The sequence below is a fragment of the Rattus rattus genome, chromosome X (genome assembly GCF_011064425.1).
Source record: "Rattus rattus isolate New Zealand chromosome X, Rrattus_CSIRO_v1, whole genome shotgun sequence".
Lineage (NCBI taxonomy): Eukaryota > Metazoa > Chordata > Mammalia > Rodentia > Muridae > Rattus > Rattus rattus.
In genome coordinates, this window is record NC_046172.1 from 78,787,336 (window position 1) to 78,810,318 (window position 22,983).

Consider the following 22,983-nt stretch of genomic DNA (forward strand, 5'->3'; position numbering starts at 1 on the left):
ATACATCACATTTTTCGGTCCTCCTCACCCCACAGTACTGGTCAGAACACCTCCATTCATCTAGAGGAGCTGTTTCAGAAGGCCCCATTCAGGAGCCCTATTTTAGGAATCCTACTTGTACCTCACCAAACGACCCAGCTTGATATGTGTCAGCTGCATCCCAGAGGACAAGGAGAGTGATGGCATATTCTCTGATGCACTTCCTAACTTGTTCTTCCCCTTACTTCTCTTTTGTTCTCTGTCTCTTTCTCTCTGTCTCTCTCTTTTTCTCTCTCTCAGAGAGCGTTCCTTACTTCCATATTTCAACCAGACTGTCATAATACCCACCCGTCTCATGAAATCCCATAACTCCTCCATCCTGTGAGTAACCAATTCACCTCTCTTTACAAACAACTATTAGAGATCATCAACAATGGTGTAAGTCAGTCCCTGACAATCCAAGAATAGGTCTGCTTCCTAGCTGCTGTTTTCATGCAGAACTGCCACGGTCTATTGCTCTGTCTTCTAGAGGCCACCCTTGGGCTATGTGTGCACTTCTGAATAAACCATGCTATTTGTTTACTGACAAGTCAATGCTAATAGAGATGGTTCACAAGACTTAAAGGCTAGAGTGCTGGAGAGGTGGCTTGACAACTAAGAGCAAAGGCCTTACAGAATTTTTCGGTTCTGTTTCTAGTACCCCATGGTGGCTCAACAAAACTCCTGCTCAGCAAGTGCCTTCTCTTTGGTCATTGTGTGGGTACCAGACATGCATATAAAACGAAATTAAAATAGAAGTTACATCCACTGCTTCTTAACAGTTCCTCCATCTCATGATTAACCCTTTCACAGTTTTTTTGAACAACCTTTTTGTTGTTCCTGATTGCCATGATCATCCTGGACTCCTTTCCCTTCCTTTATCATTTTTTTCCAGAATGACAGGATCTGGCTGGCAGGGTCACTTAAATTCTTCCTAGGAGAGTGAACTCACAATAATGTCTTAAATCTTCCATCCTCCTTCAGACCTTTATCCAAGGACCATCACCCCTCCCTAGCAAGGAGTACTATTAAAGACTTGGTTGCCCTGCCTTTCTACCAAACTATAGAACTTGAACTGAAAGCACAGATGTCCATCTTTGCTTGAAGGCATCCCCATTCTGGTCTCAATAGTTTCCCATTTCATGTGAGTAATAGTTTCAGTTTCCCAATGCCAGGCTTTAAGGAATATATCATTTTTGCCCATTGAAGCTTAATCACTACTCATCTAACAAATAAGACTATTCTGATCACTCAGAAAAATTCCCAGTCCCCCTAGTATCCCCTTTACAAGTCCAAGCCCCTTAACAACCCTAGCCAGTAAAAGAAGTTCATTGATTTACTATCTTGACTTTAGATGAGAATCTGTCCCAAGTTTATCTCAAAATAAATATGTCCTTGGCTTTGAGCCCTGTTGTCTTTTCTTCTTACGATCATTATTATTAAATATCGTGATTACCAAACTTTGAAATTAGGAACTGACTGACCAGGCAGTATTGGCATATACTTTAATCAAAGCGCAGGACACAGAGGTGGGTGGATTTCTGAGTGGGAGGCCTGCCTGTCTACAGAGAGAGTTCTAGGACAGCCAGAGCTACGCAGAGATACCCTATCTCGAAAAATTAAAACCAACCAAATAACTACTTATGTTGTTAAATATAAGCAATATTCTCAATTTAAAAATTCTTCCCTTCAAGCCCTTGGTCCTGCGAAGACTGAACCCCCAGTTAATGGGATTGTTGGGGGGTGGTAATGGGGAGAGGATGGGGAGGGGAACACCTATATAGAAGGGGAGGGGGAGGGGCTAGGGGGATGTTGGCCTAGAAATCGGGAAAGGGAATAACATTTGAAATGTAAATAAGAAATACCCAATTTAATAAAGATGGAAAAAAAAAAAAAGAAAAGTCTTCCCTTCTTGACTCTAGTCTTTACTTTGAAAATGACGTTAGTATTATGCACGTGGGAAATATATAGGTTAATAGCTATTGCTTTCTTTATATGGAAGGGAATGTTAGGTCTACCTGTACTCTGCAAAAGTATGTAGTTGCAGGAATAAGACCTTTAACTTCGTAGCGCAAGCAAGGGCCAGTATAAATCAAATGCATAGACTCTTCAACTTGTCCCCATTGTAGTCGGTAATCAATGATTTCAGCACCATTGCACTTAGGGATCTGAAAGATGGAGCATACACAGAAATTTAATTCTTTTTCGAAGTGGTCACTATATTTGATACTGTGAGGAGGAATACTGCGTAAAAGCCTGTAATCCATCAACTGATACAGGATAGAGATGTGTAGAAACAAACCCAGGCATGACACTGTAATAACATTAAAAGCAACAAGTTAAAGGAAGAAGGACTTGCTAATTCCACATATTAGATGAATAAAAATAAACATATTAAGATTGTTTAGCATTATTGGTTAGTATGCTAAAACACATGCTCTGCTGATCTAGTCTTTAAAAGTTAAAAAATCAGCTCTGTCATGCATCATTAACAGACTAAGCCTTTTGGGTCAGTGTTAAAAAATTACACCATTGCTTGAGGCTTGGGGAAAAGAAGATCACAAATAAACCAATATGGCTAAATAATTAGGCTAATTCTTAATTTTGGTAAGACATTCCTATGGTTGTAGAAAGTACATTTTAAAATCTTTTTACATTCTTTTATGTACCACATTTTTAGTTCCATATGAGATAGAAAGCAGCAGAAGCTTTCCCAATGAAGTTCTTCAAAGAAGACTAAGTTCTTGGCTGGGAGTATTGCTTAGAAGTAGAGTGCTTCCCTGGCATGTATGAAGCCTTGGGTTCAGTCCTTAGTACCATAGAAAATTAAACTTCTTACAAACTTCTTTACCTTTACTGATTCACTGACTCTTGCAATAGCTTCAAAAATTCAATTAGTTACCCATTCATGGTTGATTTTGGTCCCCAAATTTATAATCGACATCTGAAGAGCAGAGTATTGGTTATGTTGTCTTCATGATATCAGTAGTATTAGGTCCTAGGTATGTATTTTCTAGAAAGTGTTGTCTGAGGGATCCAGGATCTTAATTCTAATCTATGATCCCTTTCAGTGTTTTCCAAAAAAATGCCCTAAACTATTAAAATGTTTGTGTATCAGCAAAATGAATAAAAAGTTGAATTGGTAACATACTTCCCAACTGACAATAACACAGGTTGGACCCTTGCAGGTTAGCACAGGTGTACCACACTGAGAAGGAGGGTGCCGGGCTGGGACAGATCCACACTCCATTGACTGAGATCCAAGCTACAAATTAAACAAACATACAAATAAACAAACACATGCATGACTTAGCAGGCATGGTTACTCCTCACCTTGACAACAAGAACAGTGCAAGCATGTATTCATTCACGGTGAAATGAAGTACAAGTCAATCACCTGAATAGTTTACCTTATAAACTCCTGTTTTATGTTTTTAACCAGAAACCCATTGGTCTTCACGAATTAATTTACTTACTGCACATGTCTTTTCAGAGCTGGGACACTCCTTTTTGTCATGAGGACCTTTTGCTTTTTTGCCTCGCACAGGTGCTTCAGACTTCCCACTAACAGAACGATTGTCTACAAAATATGTAAAATCCACTCAGTTTCCCTTTTCTCTCAAATCTACCTCTGCACTAGTGATGTAACCCAGTGTTTTGCGAATACTAAACACAAATGCCATCATTTGGTTACATACGGAGTCCCTAGGTTTTAGCGATGTTTCCTTAAAACAATAAAACATACTGTACAGTGAGTTAAGACAACTCTTTAAAACTGTGTCAAGTAACTTCATAACTTGATTTTGACATTAAAATGCTGGGTTGTCAATTACCAATGATTGGTGTGCTCAGAATTATTCAATTCTGTTCTAACAGGAAACACCACTTGGTAATATTAACATGTGCGCACAAATCAAAAGTCACAGGATAGGAAACTTAGGGACAGTTGTCAGTCATATAAGGAAGCCTTACTCACCAAGAACATTGGCATCCCTTCCCTTGGTTTTACTATGTAAGGGCTGCGAACTGCAAGACTCAGGAGGAAGAGCAGGTGTCTGAATTGTCAATACATCTGAAGGCTGAAGAAACACAAGGTGTTGTTACTACTGTACTAAATCCAAGATCAGCGTCAGAAAACATTTAGTGATAGGACACTTTATTTCAATTCTCCTTTTGGAGAACTTTGCTTTGTGGTTTTCTTACACGGCTTTGGCCTGCAGGTGAAGTGCAAAAGACTCTTAGTTTATATGTGGTGCCCGGTTGGAGGTCATCGTACAGGAATTCCTGCAGTGTGCCACTGTAGATTATTTTCCAGAGATTCCCTGAAGGAAGAAGAGAAATTTGGTTCAATTCCTTCATTGATCATGTATAAATGTTGTAGGTCACCATAATAGTTAATGTATGCATGGTATAAATTATATATATGCAATCTGTATATCATATGTATGCTAAGAAACAACCAGTTTGGGAAATAACTGGATCCAATAGTATTTTTAAAGATTTATTTATTTTATGTATCTGAGTATACTCACTGTCTTCAGACACACGAGACCACATTACAGATGGTTGTGAGACTTGGGGATTGAACACATGACCTCTGCAATAGCAGTCAGTACTCTTAATCACTGAGCCTCTCTCCAGCCCCAACCCAATAATATTTTTATAATTGTTAAATAATTTCATTCCAGAAGAATTAAAAAAATTGTAAGTGACCAGTAAATAGTAATTTCTTATTAAAATCCAAAGGAATCCAAATATGTTCTGGGTTTTAGTTAGTAAGTGTGTATTAATCCAGATTTTCTTGTACTGGTAATTGAACCATGTCTACACGAGACACTTCTATTTGGTGAAGCCAAGTGAAACTTTTATAGGAGACCTCTGTACTATTTTTGAAAAATTTCTACATGAGTATGAGATAATTTCAAAATAAAATATTTCAAAATTGGTGTTTCCTTACCAGCATCTGAATTTTCACAAACTTCTAAACTGTAACTTGAAATGTTCATTCCACCATTGTCTTTGGGTAAGTCTAAAAGAAGAAATAAATTTTAAGTGACTCTTACAAACATAAGTTTTCACTAAAATCTTACCACATAAATTATAACTTTTCACAGAAAAATATAACCATGCCATATTGTTATGTTAACATCTCTATACTAATGTCCAAACATAATACAAGCTACATACATGTGGTATCAGACATTAAACATTAAGAAATCATTTCCAAATTTTTATGAAGAGACTAAAATAAAAAGTATATATTGAATAATTATCATTTACCTAGTTTACAGGTATTAAATTTGTATAAATATAATTTCTGGTTAAGTTGACATTCATCTGTTACACATACTTCTATCTATGGTCCTTATTTTGGATATAAATACATCTTACTTGGACGATGGTTATCCACAGATCGATATAAACGTCAATAATTTGCTCACTTGTGGATGGTTAAGCCAGCAATAGGAAATTCTATATCAAATTATAAAGACATTGTAGGCTTACAAGTAAACTCACTTATAGGGCAGAGTAGTTCCCATGCAAATGAGAATATTTGCTTAGTGAATGTGCAGAAAGACGTCTTCTCAATAGTAAATACTAGTATAGAGAGAACAAAGTTTCCACAAAGAAGCATTATTTACCCCATCCAATTGTCACTTGGCGGGCATGGATCGTTCCCACTACGTGTGGTTTATTAGGGCATCCAGGCCTAGCTGGACGGGTAGTATATTTTACTTCTCCACTGGGGTTGCTCCTTCCTTCCAGATTATAGGCAAAAATCTGTTTGAGTGAAAGAGATTATTTTATTGATCAATGGAAATTACTGTGTGGGTTAATAATGTATAGAGTGCCCACTCTATGAGAATTTCCAAGAATTAAAGGCTAAGTAAAGTTTCATTTCAAGAGAAAAAACCAACTTATAGGTCATGCCACATACCCGAAACTTGTATGTAGTATTTCTCTGAAGATTTTTCACGGTGCAAGAGAGGTCTTCTCCATTGTATTTAGGTTTAAAACCTAATCCCTGAAAATGCAGGAGAGTAAATTTATCAAAAAAGACTAAATTCGAGGCTTAGCTTGAATTTACTGTCTACCTGAAATGTTTTGAACCCCAACGTGGTCTGCATCAGGTCCTCTGCTTCTATGTTATGATGTTAGCTTGGTGTTCTGAGAGACTCCTAACAGAGGGAGTGAGGGGATGTCTCTGACTTTTTGCCTGCTCCTGGGACCCTTTCTCCTCTTGTTGGGTTGCCTCATCCCACCTTAGTATGAGGTTTTGCCCCTAGTCTCATGGTAACTTGATATGCCATGTTCAGTTGACATCCCTTGGAGGGCTACCATTTTCTGATGGAATGGGATTGTGTGTATCTGGGGAAGACACAGATCGGAAAAGCTGGGACAAATGGAGGAGGAGAAACTGTGTTTTGGGTGTATTGTATTCTGTGAGAGAAAGATCTATTTTCAATAGAAAATGGAGGTAATTTTTGTTTTCCAAAGGTCACTTTTTCAGGAAGTAATGACGTAGAACATGTGAAGAAAGCAAGAAGCCTATTAGTTACAATCCAGAACTCATCTCAATGTTATGAGCTTGATTCAAACTTTGGTAACATGTGCACAGTAACTTGTACTAATTGACTAGCTCTTTGACACAGATTTGGAATTTCAAACGGAAGTAGTTGCTCACACATGAGGAAACTAGATAAGGACAGGACTTGAGAATTCATTTGAAGGTGCTTAAAGATAAATGTAGCCAGAGAGAGTCACCTAGAACAGGCCTGGAGTTGAAGATGCTAACAGGCTTCTTTGTATAGAGACAGAATAGAGCGTGGACCTCTTGCATTCAGCTCGTTGTGGGATCAAGGAGGCCTATGCAGCCCTACACAACACTGTCTCTGCATTGATTCCATTCTGAACACAGGGACTCATGGTTTGTTTGTTTTCCAAGTGATAAGTCTAAAAAGTTATTGAAAGGTGAGTGAAGATCACAGAGTAAAAAAAGAAGGAAAAGGAGACTTACAGACTTTGCTTCCTCCATCTCTAGCTTTTATAAGTAAAGGGTATCATTAGGGTTTGGGGTTTGTTGGGGCACACCATTCTAGAGACAAACTGTAGACTCCTGCCTCTTTCAACTTAGGTGGCAGAGGTGCTGAAGGCGTGTTTCCCGACGTATAGAAGACTGCTGTTTCACTGAAATTACTGGAACAACAAGTTGAAATGAAAGCATTATTCTTAGGACCTCATGGTAGGATAGCCTTTCCGGTGGTGCAACTAATTCAGCGTACCTGCAGCCGAAGTGATTTTTGGCAGCCAATCTGAAGGAATACTTTGTCGAAGGACTCAGTTTAAAGAGCTTGTGCTGTTTCAGGGGCCCAGTGTAACAGCTTTTGAAGTCTTCACCTATGCCCTAGACAATGCACACAAAATATTACCATATTTAAAAATACCACACTTAACACATGTTCACCACAGCATTAACCATTCAAATTCAGGTGATTTTTAAAGATGCCTGTGTACCAGGTCTAAGCTACATGGGTTCTTAACATTGACTGAGGGAACTGGACACAAGTCCCTTGACTGAGGGAACTGGACACAAGTCCCTATCCCTAACCCACAGTGTTAACTGTTAGTTTCTTCCCATTGAACATCACAGGATGTCCAAACCAGAGATAAGGGCAGGTCCTCTGTCCAGCAGTAGTTGGCCAACACAAAATTAACTCGATGGTAATTTGGAAGGTTTTTTTTTTTTTTGGAAGGGGGCATATAATTCATTGCCTAGCATTACAACCCCTATAGGTCTTATAAGTATATATTATGGTTTCTGAGTTTGTGTCTTTATGAGAATTCTGTGTGTGCACAAGTGTGTGTCTCTGTATCTATATGTGATCCTTCTGTTTTTTCTTGGCTCTAATTTCTTCTGGTCACATGTTTATTTTGTTCTATTGTGGTTTCATTTTTAATCATATCTTATTGTATTATTTTCTGCCCATGTCTTTGAGAGGCCTGTTTTCTAAAGAGAAAACAAGGGTGTGGATTTGCCTAGGGGTGAGTTGGAGTGCAGGGATCTGGAGTTGGTAGAAAAGAAACAGTAATCAGAGTATATTGTATGAAAAACAATGTCTTTTTAATAATAAATGACCATACCTCATCCCATTCCAATAGAAAGCTGCTTATTTTGGATCCATTGTCATTGCAACCCTGAAAAGGTCAGAATGATTGTGATCATTTATTGTTATACAGCACTTATATATCCTGCACATATATTGAGTATATGTTTATGCAGTGAATTTGTACTGCAAAAATTTGTATAAGGATATTTGTTTTAATAACAATTTACCTTTAAGTTTAAGATACACATTTGTCAGTTTACAAACATACCCTGGTTGTATATGTCATGTTTCCAGACTGCATAAAAAGAGGGAAGTTAAAATGAATGACAAAGGAACCAGAGACATAGTGTTATTGGTAACTGTGATTCTTGACACCAAAACATAAGAGCAAGAAATGGGCAGTTAGCTTTAAGTTAATGATCCAATGTATAGTATTTCTCAACCCACTTGGCATGATCTCTAGACAGAACTGAAGGGTCATTGTGAAGAAAAGTGATGGAGAAATAAATTAGATAAAGTATGTGTCATTTTTGGTCAAAGTTCAAAAAACAGGACAGTGTATTCAAATCACATTGAGATTCTTTTCCCAGTAAAATGCTTACTTTCCATTGTAAATTCAGGCTGTTCTTGGTTCTGCTAATCAGTGTGGGTGCAAGAGGAGGGTCTGGTTCACAACCTGGTGTTGTGAAGCTAGCCACTTCAGACACACTTCTGTGCTCTCCATCTCTTATGATTGCAACTCTGAAAGGGAACAGAAATTGTTGTAAGAGGTAAGGTCCTGAGTTGTAAGTTTGTTTTTCTAGACTTATTCTTTGTTCTTTTGTTGACACTTACTGAGAATACATAGTAACGGCTTTCATTATGGCATTCTCATATATGAGCATCTTCCTCCCTGGCCATAAAGCTCTTTGGTCCCTTCTTCCCATGCTCACTGATCCCCCTTTTCTTCCTCCTAGTGCTACTACTTTCTTGGTTTTTCTTCTTTACCTTTTTTGCTAGCCTTATGAGTTTAAACTATGGTAGCTTATCTGAGTATTTAAGGGCACTTTGCCAGCTGCCTTCAGGAATTCTAAGTACCAAACTCATATAGATTAAGGAGTCTTGGCTGGCTACAGGCTGATGGTAGGTTGTGTGGGACAGAGTTCCTACCTTAAGAAGTAGACTGTGCAAGGCTGTAGATCGTGTAGGACCACAGTAACGCCATCACCACTGCGAAGACAACGTTTGTTTATATGGGATCTCACATATGTTTAACAGCAAAGTAACCAGTCCTAGTCTCATAGTAACTGAATAACTGATAAAGAACCACAATACTTCCTGAAGATTTGATCACTTTAAACCACTTTATATTTAAGCAATATAGTATTTTTTGTAGGCTGTAGCCTCCATTGAGGAGCATATCAAGTTTTTGGGGGATGGTATGATCTGGGAGATATGTGGTTTTTTCCACCATCTAGTGGACACACAACAGAGCTGCTCTGGGTCTCTAAGGCAGCTACTTAAGTTCAGTTGGTGCGGATACACATCTGCAAAACCAGTCATCTGCCCATGTACACCTGCACCAGAGGAAGCTGAAGGAGCTGAACAAAGTAGTCATCAGGAAAGCAGCTACCACAAGTTCTTAGTTTGTCTTGTCCCTTCATTCATTAAATTTTATACTACAAACCAGCAATGATGTTACTCATTCAAAGCAGTCAATTTGTATTGTACTACTGCATATATTTAACGATACTAGTACAGATCTGCTTTTTAGTAGTTAATTTAGAGTGCAGATATAAATGCTTTGAAGAACACACTTTCAAGACAGTTCATTCATTCATTTTAAGAGGGACTTTCTGGGTGAGATCCTGTCTGTCACATGAACAGAGGGATTATATTCCAACACCTTTGTCTTCCTGAGCAGACACCAAGGAATTTGTTCTAGCTCCAGACCCCATAAAGCCCCCTCTAAAATGGAAGGTATTGATAGTTTTAAGCAAAGGCTACTGGAAAGCTAATGGTAATCAAGGAGGAAGCAAACAGGCAATCTCCTCCTTCTGCTGTAGCTCCTCCTCTTCACCGTCCTTCCTCTCCCAGTACTGAGAGCTACGTTATGTCTTTTAAAGATAGTGGTGCTTGTCAAGTACATGTCATACCAGAAAGATTTCCATGCAAGCCAAGTTTGCATATTCACATCTCTGCTATGCAGTACAGAGGATTGTAATTTGGGATTATTAAATTGCACAACTTTAAGTGCTAATTATCAAAGAAATAAAACTTTACATAATGTCACATTTTCAAATCAAGTCTCTGACTAAAGAAGAAAAATTCTCAAACTAAAATTGTATCCATCCACCCATCCCACCCATCCATCCAACCCTCCAGGCACCCATCCATCCATCCATCCATCAATCCATGTATCTATCTAGGCTTTTCTCTTGGGTGTAGCCGTGTCTGTCCTGATCCTCATTCAATAGACCAGGCTGGCCTTGAATGCAGAGATCAGCTTGCCTAAGTGCTAGCAGTCAAGGTGAGCACCACCACTGGCTGGCTGATTGACAGATATTTGAATAACATACTATGACCTTATCGAGATTTGCACATTGGTTCGATAACTTACTACTAAAATCCTATCTCTGTCAAAAAACTTGAAAAGAATATGAAGAATTCAGCCTAGGTATAAGTTTGGGTACAATGACTATATGTGTCTATTGTATGTTTAAATTGAATAATGTGAAATAATTTAAAAGACTTACGTATAAATATTTTTATAGTTGCCATTTTTACCACTGCTGGACAGTGCCAATTCAAATTTCATCGGAGAATTAATATCATATTTTTCAGCACTGTTCAGAGCCCATGAAACAGTTGCAGATCGTGTTTGAATATTTGAAACCTAAAATGAAGAAATGCAAGAAGTATACTTAAAAATCATAGTCTGTACTTTTGAATGCAAACTTTTCGTTAGTTGTTTGATACTAGGTGCAATTCCCATATTAGGTGCTTAAATACTCTGATTAAGTAATTAGCCACCTTTCCTATCTTTAATGATCCCACATTGGATGTTAATGTATCGCTGCAGAAGATTATGAAAATATTAAAACAGTAAATGTTCTAAAGAAAAATAGCAGTGATTTTGGACGGTTTAGATAGAAAAGTTGGAAAAGCATTAAATCTTCTTTTTCGTTACGTACCACAGGTTTTTCAATGTTGAAGCAACATGGCTGTGTTCCATATTCTGTATTGTGTTCTAAAAGTAAGAAAAAAACACCTCAAACAAAATAATACATTGACAACAAGAGAATAGACTTAGTTCACATTATAAATATATCATTACTATGAAAAGTAGTAAGACCCAACTAAGATTTATATTAACATAAACTCTAATAGGATATTTAAAAAACTTCTGAATTTAAATAAAATCAGACAAATTATGTAGGATTGAAATCTATAATTATTCATTAGAAGACAACTAGAAAGGATTCAAGGATGTATTTCTTTATTTAATATGTATAGTTGTGTGTGTGTGTTGTTAGGAATCTAGTTCATGACCTTTGGCATACTATACAAGCACTCTAGCACTGACATTGATCCTAACATTCCTCATGGTTTTAATAGGCAGCCTTGGTATGACTTTACCTATGATATTTGGACTTCAAGAGTGCACTAAGTGTCCTGTCATTTGCTACATATAAAACCTGAAGGACATTATACTAAATGAAATAAGCCAAGCTCAGAAAAACAAATATGTCATGATCTCACTTGTATGAAGAATTTAATGAAGTTGAAAGACGCATAATAATCAGGGCATAGGAGCAGGGAGGAATTGCTGGTCCTAGGGAGTAAACTTCATATAGGAGGAAGAGGTTCTGGGAGCTCTTGAGCAGCAGGGTGAGGTAGTCATTATAAGGTATATTTCAATACAGTAGATAGACATTTCATATGTTTCAACGTAAAAAACAGTCCAAATTGATAAGTGAGATGATTGTTTTAGCTTCATTTACTAATTCCACATCATATTTATATATTCAAATATAAATATGTGTCAAAATGTCTCATCACTTCATGAGTTTAGGCTTATTATTTGTCAATTAATAATACATTAAACTAAATTAGAAAAGTGGAGGTACGGCTTAATGGGTTACAGAGGAAACAGAAGCAGAGAATGTCACTCTAATATTTTGAATTGACTGGCAAGGTGACATGGGGTGTAAATGTGCTTTCCACCAAACACTGTAACCTGAATTTGAACCGGGGGCCTGCATTTTTCAAAGGAGAAAACAAACTCCCAGAATTTGCCCTCTGATTTCCCTCATTCCCATACACACACAGACTAAATAAACAATTATGTGTAATAGAAATTTATGTAAAAATGAACCGAGGACCTAACGCCATCTGGGACCCTAGTGCACGGGGGCTCCGGCAAAAGGTGGTGCAGACCCTCCTGGTTGCTGCCCTCACCGAGAGCTCAAAAGCAGCCCCCAACGAGCAACTTGAGCCTCAGGACCACAGGTAAGACCAACTTTTCTGCTCCAAGCGACCTGCCTGGTGGACTCAGGACACAGGCCCACAGAAACAGCTGAAGACCAGTAGACAGGAAAGACTACACGCCCGAAAGCAGAACACTCTGTTCCCATAAATGGCTGAAAGAAAACAGGAAAACAGGTCTACAGCACTCCTGACACACAGGCCTATAGGACGGTCTAGCCACTGTCAGAAATAGCAGAACAAGGTAACACCAGAGACAACCTGATGGCGAGAGGCAAGCGCAGGAACCCAAGCAAAAGAAACCAAGACTGCATGGCATCATCGGAACCCAATTCTCCCACCAAAGTAAACACGGAATATCCAAACACACCAGAAAAGCAAGATCTAGATTTTAAATCACATTTGATCATGATGATGGAGGACTTCAAGAAAGACATGAAGAACTCCCTTATAGAAATGCAGGAAAACATAAATAAACAAGTAGAACCCTATAGAGAGGAATCACAAAAATCCCTGAAAGAATTCCAGGAAAACACAATCAAACAGTTGAAGGAATTAAAATGGAAATAGAAGCAATCAAGAAAGAACACATGGAAACAACCCTGGATATAGAAAACCAAAGGAAGAGACAAGGAGCCGAGATAAAAATGAACCGAGAGTCCAAATTATTTGGCTTGTATCCTCATTGGCAACAAATTGGGCTTCTTGTGTTTACCTCTCACTGATGCATTTGATGAGTGTCTCTTCTTTTGGTTTTCATCTGATATCTGCTTATTGTCTCCTGCTCCCATGTTAGTCTCTGTCTCTCCAGGATTGTCTTCAGTATATGCTCTGGTGTTGTTGGAAATGGTGGCAGCACCAGATGGTCTGAGATCATCTTTATTCGAGGAGCAGGTCTGAGCATTTTCAGTGATGAGAGCATTGCAAGCACTCTCAGAAGTATAGCTCGGAATACTCTTAGTATCTGGTGGTTCGTGAGTTTCATCAGAGGTGACTAGATCATAAGTATTTATGGAAGGGCTTGTAATATCATTACTGTTGTCAGAGCAAAATGCGTTTGAGGTAGAATTGCTTGGGGAATGACCAGAAGAAGTAGTGTTTCTGTCAGTAGTGTTAGTGTCTGGAATATTGTCAGCCATGTTTCTTGGAGTGCTGTCAGTAGTGCAAGCCTTTAAGACAGTATTCAGAGAGTAAGTGTCCAGAGGACTGGTATCAGTGTTAGTGCTTGGAGCAGTATCCACAGTGTAAGGACAGAGTGTACCAGAAGGAGCAGATATGTCAATGACTTTGTTCAGAACCAAAGGGGTGTCACTAAACGTGGAGCTAATCTTGTGTTCACCAAGTTGGCGATCCCTTATTTTCTTCTTTGAATATTCTCCAATCGTTACAGTCCTTTCATCAAATAGGTTATGATTCACTCTTCCATGAGGATAGGTTTCTAAGAGAGAAAATAAATGCAATCAAGTTCAGTAGTCATCCCATTCTCTCACGTTCTTTCACCTAACCATCCAAAGAACACTGATAAATCACAGTTTACTTTAAAAGGTACTTTGCTTCATTACAAGTATTTGGTATTCATGTATATGTTCTGTGTATATGTGTTTAGGATATACTGATAGGTACAGAAAAAAAAGAGTAAATAATATTTTCCCGATAGTAATTTACTTTGAAATCTTAAGGTCTTATGATGGGTGTTATGACATCCTCCAGAGTCTTTTTATTTCCCAAATAATAGCATTAATAGTCAAAATCTTTATGATTTTCCAATCTGATTTTATAGACTTGCCAGGAAAAGTATGTACCACAAATAACATGCTATACATAATTAAAAGAAATATTTTTGACAATTTGTATTAATGACTATTTTATGTAGGTCATAAACTTTAGGCATTATAAGTATTTTCCTATCAACTATCATCAACCCTAATATATATGCATGATATGCAATCATTCATGGAAATGTTACTATTTTCTACTTTTTTCCACTTTAATAACTGTCCATATCTGCTCGCTTTTAACAAATGGAAAATACTTCATATTTTTTTACTTGTGCAAAGTTTTCTATTTATATTGGCACACATTCATCGTATGTAGTGATGTGTTTCACAAAAACATTTCAAAATGTGGTACATTTACACCATGGAGTACTACTCAGGTATAAAAAACAATGTCTACATGACATTCTTAGGCAAATGGATGGGACTAGAAAATATCATCCCGTGTTAGATAATCCAGTCACAAAAGAACACACACGGTATACACTCACGGGTAAGTGGGTATTTGCTGAAAAGCTTGGAATACCTAAGGAAAATTTCACAGATGACATGAAGCCCAAGAAGAAGGAAGACCAAAATGTGGATGCTTCAGGTCTTCATAGAAGGGAGAACAAAATGCTCATGGGAGGAAATACAGGGACAAAATGTGGAGCAGGGACTGAAGAAAAAGGTCATCCAGAGATTGCCCCACCTGGGGATCCATCCTATATGCAGCCACCAAACCCAGTCACTTTTGCTGATGCCAAGAAGTGCTCGGTGACAGGAGCCAGATATGGATGTCTCCTGAGAGACTCTGTAGGGCTCTACTGATGCAGATGAGGATGGTTGTAGCTAACCATTAGACTGAAAAGGGGGACCCAAATGGAGGAGTTAGGGAAAAGACTGATGGAGTTGAAGGGTTTGCAACCCCATAGGGACAACAACAGTATCAACCAACCAGACCCCACCAGATCTCCCAGCTACTGAACCACAAAGCAATGAGTACACATGGAGGTACCCATGGCTCCAGCTGCATATGTAGCAGAGGAGGGCCTTGCCTGGCATCAGTAGGAGGAAAACCCCTTGGTCCTATGAAAGCTTGTTTCCCTAATGTGGTAGAATGCCAGGACATTGAGGGGGAGTGGGATTATTTTCAATGAAGGGGGAGGGTATATATGAGAGGGGGAGGGGGATAAAATGTGAAAAGTAAATAGATAAAGTATACATGAAAAATAAAAATTAAAAATTAAAAACATTTTCATACAATATATCATGTTCTTGTCAATATTTCCCCCATTACCCTATTTATTTTCCCTCCCCCTCCTGCTATTCTCCATGTTTTAAGATAGTTATTGTCCTTGTCATCTCTTATGCCTCCTCTTCCTTCTCTTCTTGTTGTTGACCTTTTGAATTCTCATGCTTCTACATCCAGAATGCTGCCATTATAAGTATATACCGGAGTTCCCTGCACCCAAATCCCGTGGGGAAGAGAGCTGAAAACCCAGGACTGCAGACATCCTGAGACTGCAGACATCCTGAGACTGCAGACATCCTGAGACTGCAGGACAGACTGCCAACCTCTGCACACCTCTACCCACATCCCCAGTCCAAGGGGAAACTGTACAGTGCCTCTGGACACAGGGATTTAGGAAAAGTTAGCCATCAATCCTCGAAGTTCTGGTCTGTGCCCAGGACTGAACTGTACTGGCCAAACAGCTCCCTGCACCTAAATCCCATGGCAGAGAGAGCTGGACCCTCAGAAGTGTGGACACCCCTGAGAAGTCAGAGGAGACTACCCTCTGCCCACAGTCCAGACCCAAGAAGGAATTGCCTAATGCAAACTGTGCCCCCCTGGGTGCAAGGACCTAGGCGTAATCAAGGGCATGACCCTTTGATTCCTGCCCATGCCTGGAGCTGAAAGACAGTCTCCAGGAGCACCTACAAACCTGAAATCAGAGCACCTGTTCTCAGAAAAGACTGAAATAAAACATGAAAACAGTTCTACAGGACTAGTGACACAGAGGCCTACAGTAGGGTCAAGTCACTCTCAGAAACAGCAAGACAAGCAAACACCAGAGACAACCCAATGGCTAGAGGCAAGCCCAGAAACCTAAGCAACATAAACCAAGACTACTTGGCATCATCAGAGCCCAGTTCTCACACCAAAGGAAATGCTGGATATCTACACCAGAAAAGCAAGATTTACATTTAAAATCACATTTTTTGATAATGATGAAGGACTTTAAGAAAGACAACTCCCTTAAAGAAATGCAGGAAAATACAAGTAAACAAGTAGAAGCCCTTAGAGAGGAAACACAAAAATCCCTGAAAGAATTATAGGAAAACACAACCAAACAGGTGAATAAATTGAAAATGGAAATAGAAACAATAAAGAAAGCACAAAAGGAGACAACCCTGGATATAGAAAACCTAAGGAAGAGACAAGGAGCTGTAGATACAAGCATCAAAAACAGAATACAAGAGAGAGAAGAGAGAATCTCAGGGGCAGAAAATAACATAGAAAACATTGACCCAACTGTCAAAGATAATGTAAAAGAAAAAAAGATCCTAGCCCCAAACATCCAGGAAATCCAGGACACAATGAGAAGATCAAACCTAAGGATAATAGGTATAGAAGAAAGTGAAGACTCCCAACTTAAAGGGCCAGTAAATATATTCAACAAAAGAATAGAAGAAAACTTTCCTAACCTAAAGAAAGAGATGCCCATAAACGTACAAGAAGCCTACAGAACTCCAAATAGATTGGACCAAAAGTGAACTTCTTCCTGTCATATAATAGTCAAAACACCAAATGTACAAAACAAAGACAGAATATTAAAAGCAGTAAGGGCAAAAGATCAAGTGACATATAAAGGCACACCTATAAGAATTACACCAGACTTATCACCAGAGACTATGAAAGCCAGAAGGTCCTGGACAGATGTCATACAGACCCTAAGAGAACACAAATGTCAGCCCAAGTTACTGTATCCAGCAAAACTCTCAATTAACATAGATGGAGAAACCAAGATATTCCATGACAAAACCAAATTTACACAGTATCTTTCTACAAATCCAGTGCTACAAAGGATAATAGATGGAAAACTCCATCACAAGGAGAGAAACTACACCCTACAGAAAGCAAGAATATAATTTCGTTGCAATGAATCCGAAAGAGAGATAAATAAACATAATTCCATCTCTAACAACGAAAATAAAGGAAGTGACAATCACTATTCCGTAAAATAGGTTAACATCAACTGACTCAATTCCCCAATAAAAAGACATAGACTAACAGACTGGATAGGGAAAGAGGACCCAGCATTTTGCTGCATATAGGAAACACATCTAAGAGACAAAGACAGACACTACTTCAGACTAAGTGCCTGGAAAACAACTTTCCAAGCAAATGGCCCGAAGAAACAAGCTGGAGTTGACATTCTAATATCAAATAAAATTGACTTTCAACCAAAAAAGAAAAGGAAGTTACACTTCATATTCAAAACGCAAATGCACAAAACAAAAAGAAAGAATATTAAAAAGCAGTAAAGGAAAAGGTCAAGTAACATATAAAGGCAGACCTAACAGAATCAGACCAGACTTCTCACCAGAGACTATGAAAGCCAGAAGGTCCTGGAGAGATGTCATACCGACCCTAAGAGAACACAAATCCCAGCCCAGGTTACTGTATCCAGCAAAACTCTCAATTAACATAGATGGAGAAAACAAGATATTCCATGACAGAACCAAATTTACACAATATCGTTCTACAAATCCAGCACTACAAAGGATAAGAAATGGTAAAGCCCAACACAAGGAGGCAAGCTACACCCTAGGAAAAGCAAGAAACTAATTGTCTTGGCAACAAAACAAAGAGAAGAAAAGCACAAACATAATCTCACATCCAAATATGAATACAACTGGAAGCAATAATCACTATTCCTTCAGAGAAAGAACTGGAAGAGCTTGAAGGGGCTTGAGACACCTTATGAACAACAATGCCAAGCAACCAGAGCTTCCAGGGACTAAGCCACTACCTAAAGACTATACGTGGACTGACCCTGGACTCTGACCTCATAGGTAGCAATGAATATCCTAGAAAGATCACCAGCGGAAGGGAAAGCCCTTGGTCCTGCTAAGACTGAACCCCAAGTGAACGTGACTGTTGTGGGGAGGGCGGCAATGGGGGAAGGATGGGGAGGGGAACACCAATAAAGAAGGGGGGGGGGAGGGGTTAGGGGCATGTTGGCCCGTAAACCGGGAAAGGGAATAACACTCGAAATGTAAATAAGAAATACTCAAGTTAATTAAAAAAATTTTAACAAAGAAATTAAAACGTAGATTAAAAACTACATTTAAAAAAATAATCACTCTTCCTTAATATTTCTCAACATCAATGGCCTCAACTCTCCAATAAAAAGACATAGATTAACAAACTGGATACGCAACGAGGACCCTGCATTCTGCTGCCTACAGGAAACACACCTCAGAGACAAAGACAGACACTACCTCAGAGAGAAAAGCTGGAAAAAAAAAACTTTCTAAGCAAATGGTCTGAAGAAGCAAGCTGGAGTAGCCATTCTAATGGCTTATGCTCTAAGATCAAGAATCAACAAATTGGATCTCATAAAACTGCAAAGCTTCTGTAAGGCAAAGGACACTGTTGTTAGGACAAAATGGCAACCAACAGATTAGGAAAAGATCTTTACCAATCCTACAACAGATAGAGGCCTTATATCCAAAATATACAAAGAACTCAAGAAGTTAGACCGCAGGGAGACAAATAACTCTATTAAAAAATTGGGTTCAGAGCTAAACAAAGAATTCAGAGCTGAGGAATGCCGAATGGCTGAGAAACACCTAAAGAAATGTTCAACATCTTTAGTCATCAGGGAAATGCAAATCAAAACAACCCTGAGATTCACCTCACACCAGTGAGAATGGCTAAGATAAAACCTCAGGTGACAACAGATGCTGGCGAGGATGTGGAGAAAGAGGAACACCCTCCATTGTTGGTGGATTGCAGACTGGTACAACCATTCTGGAAATCAGTCTGAGGTTCCTTAGAAAATTGGACATTCCACTACCTGAGGACCCAGCTATACCTCTCTTGGGCATATACCCAAAAGATGCCCCAACATATAACAAAGACACGTGCTCCACTATGTTCATAGCAGCCTTATTTAAAATAGACAGAAGCTGGAAACAACCTAGATGCCCTTCAACAGAGGAATAGATTCAAAAAATGTGGTACATCTACACAATGTAGTACTACTCAGCTATCAAAAACAATGACTTCATGAAATTCATAGGCAAATGGAATGAACTAGAAAATATCATCCTCAGTGAAGTAACTCAATCACAGAAAAACACACTTGGTACGCACTCATTGATAAGTGGCTAGTAGCCAAAAAGCTCGAATTACCCAAGATGCAATCCGCAGACCACAGGAAGCTCAAGAAGAGGGATGACCAAAATGTGCATGCTCCCACTCCTTCTTAAAAGGGGAAAATATCCATAGGATGGTATATGGAAGCAAAATTTAGAGCAGCGACTCAAGGAATGGCGATTCAGAGTCTGCTCCACATGTACCCATATATATATATATATATATATATATATATATATATATATATATATATATATACAGCCACGAAAACTAGATAAGATTGATGAAGTCAGAGAATGCATGCTGAAAAGGACCGGATATAGATCTCTCCTGAGAGACACATCCAGAGCATGTACAATAGAGAGGTCAATGCTAGCAGCAAACCACTGAGCTGAGTACAGGACCCCTTGGGGGGAATTAGAGGAAATATTGAAAGTGTTGAAGGAGCTTGCAACCCCATAAGAACAACAATGCCAACCAACCAGAGCTCCCAGGGACTAAACCACTACTGAAAGTCTATACATGGACTGACCCAGGGCTCCAACTGCTTATGTAGCAGAGAATAGCATTGTTGGGCACCAGTGGAAGCGGAAGCCCTTGGTCCTGCCAAGGTTGGATCCCCAAGTGCAGGGGAATGTGGGGGGCAGTAGGGGGGATGTATGGGGGAATACTGTAGGGGGAGGGGGATGGGCGGGGATGGGGGCTTATGGACAGTAAACTGGGAAGGGAAATAACATTTGAAATGTAAGTAAAGAAACATATCTAATAAAAAAATTTTAAAAAAAAACATAATTATATACCATCATACCTGGTTTTATTTGGTAATCTAAACTCAGGACTTTCTGTATTCTAGGCAAATATTCTAGTAAATGATCATTTTCTCAGTTCTCAGATAGGCTCTGCCTACTTTCATGCCATATCTATATCTTTGTCTCAAATCTAGGGGCAATGCTTAGCATTTACAAAAATATATGCTGGGTCTGGAGAGATGGCTCCAGTGGGTTCAATTTCAGCATCCACATGGCAGCTAAGAACTATTAGGTAAATTCATTTCTAGAGGATCCGATGCCCTCTTTCTTTCTGGTCCCGACAGGCACTCCACACATGGTGTACAGACATTCAGGGAAACACTTCAGACAAATAAAAATGCTATCTCAATAGAAGAAAAGTATACACTACCAAGATGTTCCTGGAATATAAATGCTGCTGGTGGTGGTAGCAGCGGCAGTGGTGGTGGAAGTGACGGGATCTGCTGTGGTTCTTGGATGTAAGAAGATATTGGGAATTCCCCTTGAACTGGAGAATACAGCAGTTGAGGGGCCTGTGGGTATGTGAGCAATGGTGCTGCTACAAAGGGGTGTTGCACAGGCCCAGTCACAGGCATGTGATAGTCAAGTGTCTGAGGTACAATGATAATTTTTTGAATTCCATTTTCTTCCACAACCTAAAACAGAAGACAGAATCATATGTACATATTAACATCCATAGAAATTACTGTCTTGGATTTATATCACATGCAGTTAATTTAGAAATCTAAAGTATCATGGACCAATCATCAAGAAGGTATGATCATTCTCTCTCCACCCCCAGGTAGCTTGATTTTATCTTAGTATGGTCTCTAGAGCTCTGTCTACCAGGCTGACTTCAGACTAACCGATTGGCCTCCTGAGTACTGGGATTAATCGGTGTACATCAGCATGTCTGGCTGTAGCTAGCTTTTAACATTCGAAATGTAAATAAGAAATACTCAAGTTAATAAAAAATGAGGTAATTTCTGACACATTTCAAAACCTTAAAGTGTAACATATAATTTAAAAGTATCCTTTCTAATCAATACTTCCTCAAGGCTTCCCACCTGGAAAGTACTGTTAATTAATTATGAACATTTCTATAATTTCGTCTTTTCCGTATTTTTATATTACAATAGTTTTATTTCTACCAATCTGTACTTTCAATTTTACTTAATAATATACTTTTGAAAACGTTTCCGTTTGGTTTATGATCTGTCCTTGCCCATGTTTTCAGACAGGGTCTCACTATGTAACTCTAGCTGACTTGAACTCACTGCAGACCAGGCTGGTCTAGTGCTGGCATTAAAAGTGAGTGACACCACTACACAGCCTATTTCTTTCAATTTTTTTGGCCTAGATTTCTAGTACTCCATTGTCTTCATCATACAGAAACTCATTTATAGGCTTCAGATTTGTTTTTAAACTTTTCTGTAATTGTAAACAACATTGCAAAAATTATGTATATGCTATACTAACAATATGTATATGCTATAGTAATGTATCATTATAAAGTTATAAAAATGTATGATAAATTCTTTGAAGTGAATTGCTGACTGCAGGCATGTGTGCACAAACTTTCACTAGATATTTTCTCACAAGACTCACAACTGCAGCATTATGCAATATACAAAACTCCCAAACCATGAACACAAAGGCTAGGAGGAAGAATAACAAGACGTCTTCCCAAATATTGTAGTTCCACAGCCATTGGATATTTTTCTTAATCATAATGGGGTTATCTGCCTCCCCATTTTTTTTTTTCTTTTTTTTTTTTTTGGTTCTTTTTTTTTTCGGAGCTGGGGACCGAACCCGGGGCCTGGCGCTTCCTAGGCAAGCGCTCTACCACTGAGCTAAATCCCCAACCCCCTGCCTCCATTTTATGAGCACAACAAATATGTGAGGATTTTTAAAATAAGTTTTCTTCGACCTTTAATAATAAAATACTACTGGGTTGAAAATTGTAATTACTTTAAGGACTAAAGACTATATATTATCAGAAGCCATTGCTGTCTGTGTTATGATATTTCTTAAGGTGGATTAACACACTCTACAAAGCAATGGAAGATAAGTAAATATTAAGTGATCTAAATTTGCTAAACAGTTAGGAATCATGTATGGGCAATCAAAGGGAGGTTGGGGAAAAATCACTTGAAATAATTTCAGTTAAAGGTTTAATTAAAAAGCCAAATTTAAAGAAATGATAACAGTAAAGTAAGTAAATACATATTTCAGAAAATCTAGTATACAGTGACACAGTAAAGTTTAAATGATAATAAAGAGCTAACCACAAAAGAAAAACAACATTTCCATACCTGAGATATGTAACCAGGGGGAAGGTATATTGGTGGCAGATTACCAGATGGTGCTATCAGAGGTACATCTGCAGGTCCTAAGAGAATTATTAATGAATTTAAACAAAGTCCATTACAGAATTCCAGTTTTCTATCATTGAGCTT

General features: G+C 38.6%; 1 protein-coding gene across 1 annotated transcript in view; it reads right to left on the reverse strand.

Moving 5' to 3' along the window:
• LOC116888008 (fibronectin type III domain containing protein 3C1-like) overlaps nt 1-22,983 on the reverse strand; it is a 31,380-nt gene that overhangs the window by 4,294 nt on the left and 4,103 nt on the right. Inside the window, 19 exon segments of the mRNA XM_032889426.1 lie at nt 2,037-2,186; nt 3,170-3,283; nt 3,495-3,598; nt 3,995-4,097; nt 4,222-4,340; nt 4,976-5,047; nt 5,661-5,799; nt 5,957-6,043; nt 7,037-7,093; nt 7,095-7,215; nt 7,302-7,423; nt 8,161-8,214; nt 8,729-8,867; nt 9,276-9,335; nt 10,862-11,001; nt 11,300-11,355; nt 13,309-14,031; nt 20,916-21,180; nt 22,840-22,916. Coding sequence (XP_032745317.1) covers nt 2,037-2,186; nt 3,170-3,283; nt 3,495-3,598; nt 3,995-4,097; nt 4,222-4,340; nt 4,976-5,047; nt 5,661-5,799; nt 5,957-6,043; nt 7,037-7,093; nt 7,095-7,215; nt 7,302-7,423; nt 8,161-8,214; nt 8,729-8,867; nt 9,276-9,335; nt 10,862-11,001; nt 11,300-11,355; nt 13,309-14,031; nt 20,916-21,180; nt 22,840-22,916 — 2,702 coding nt within the window.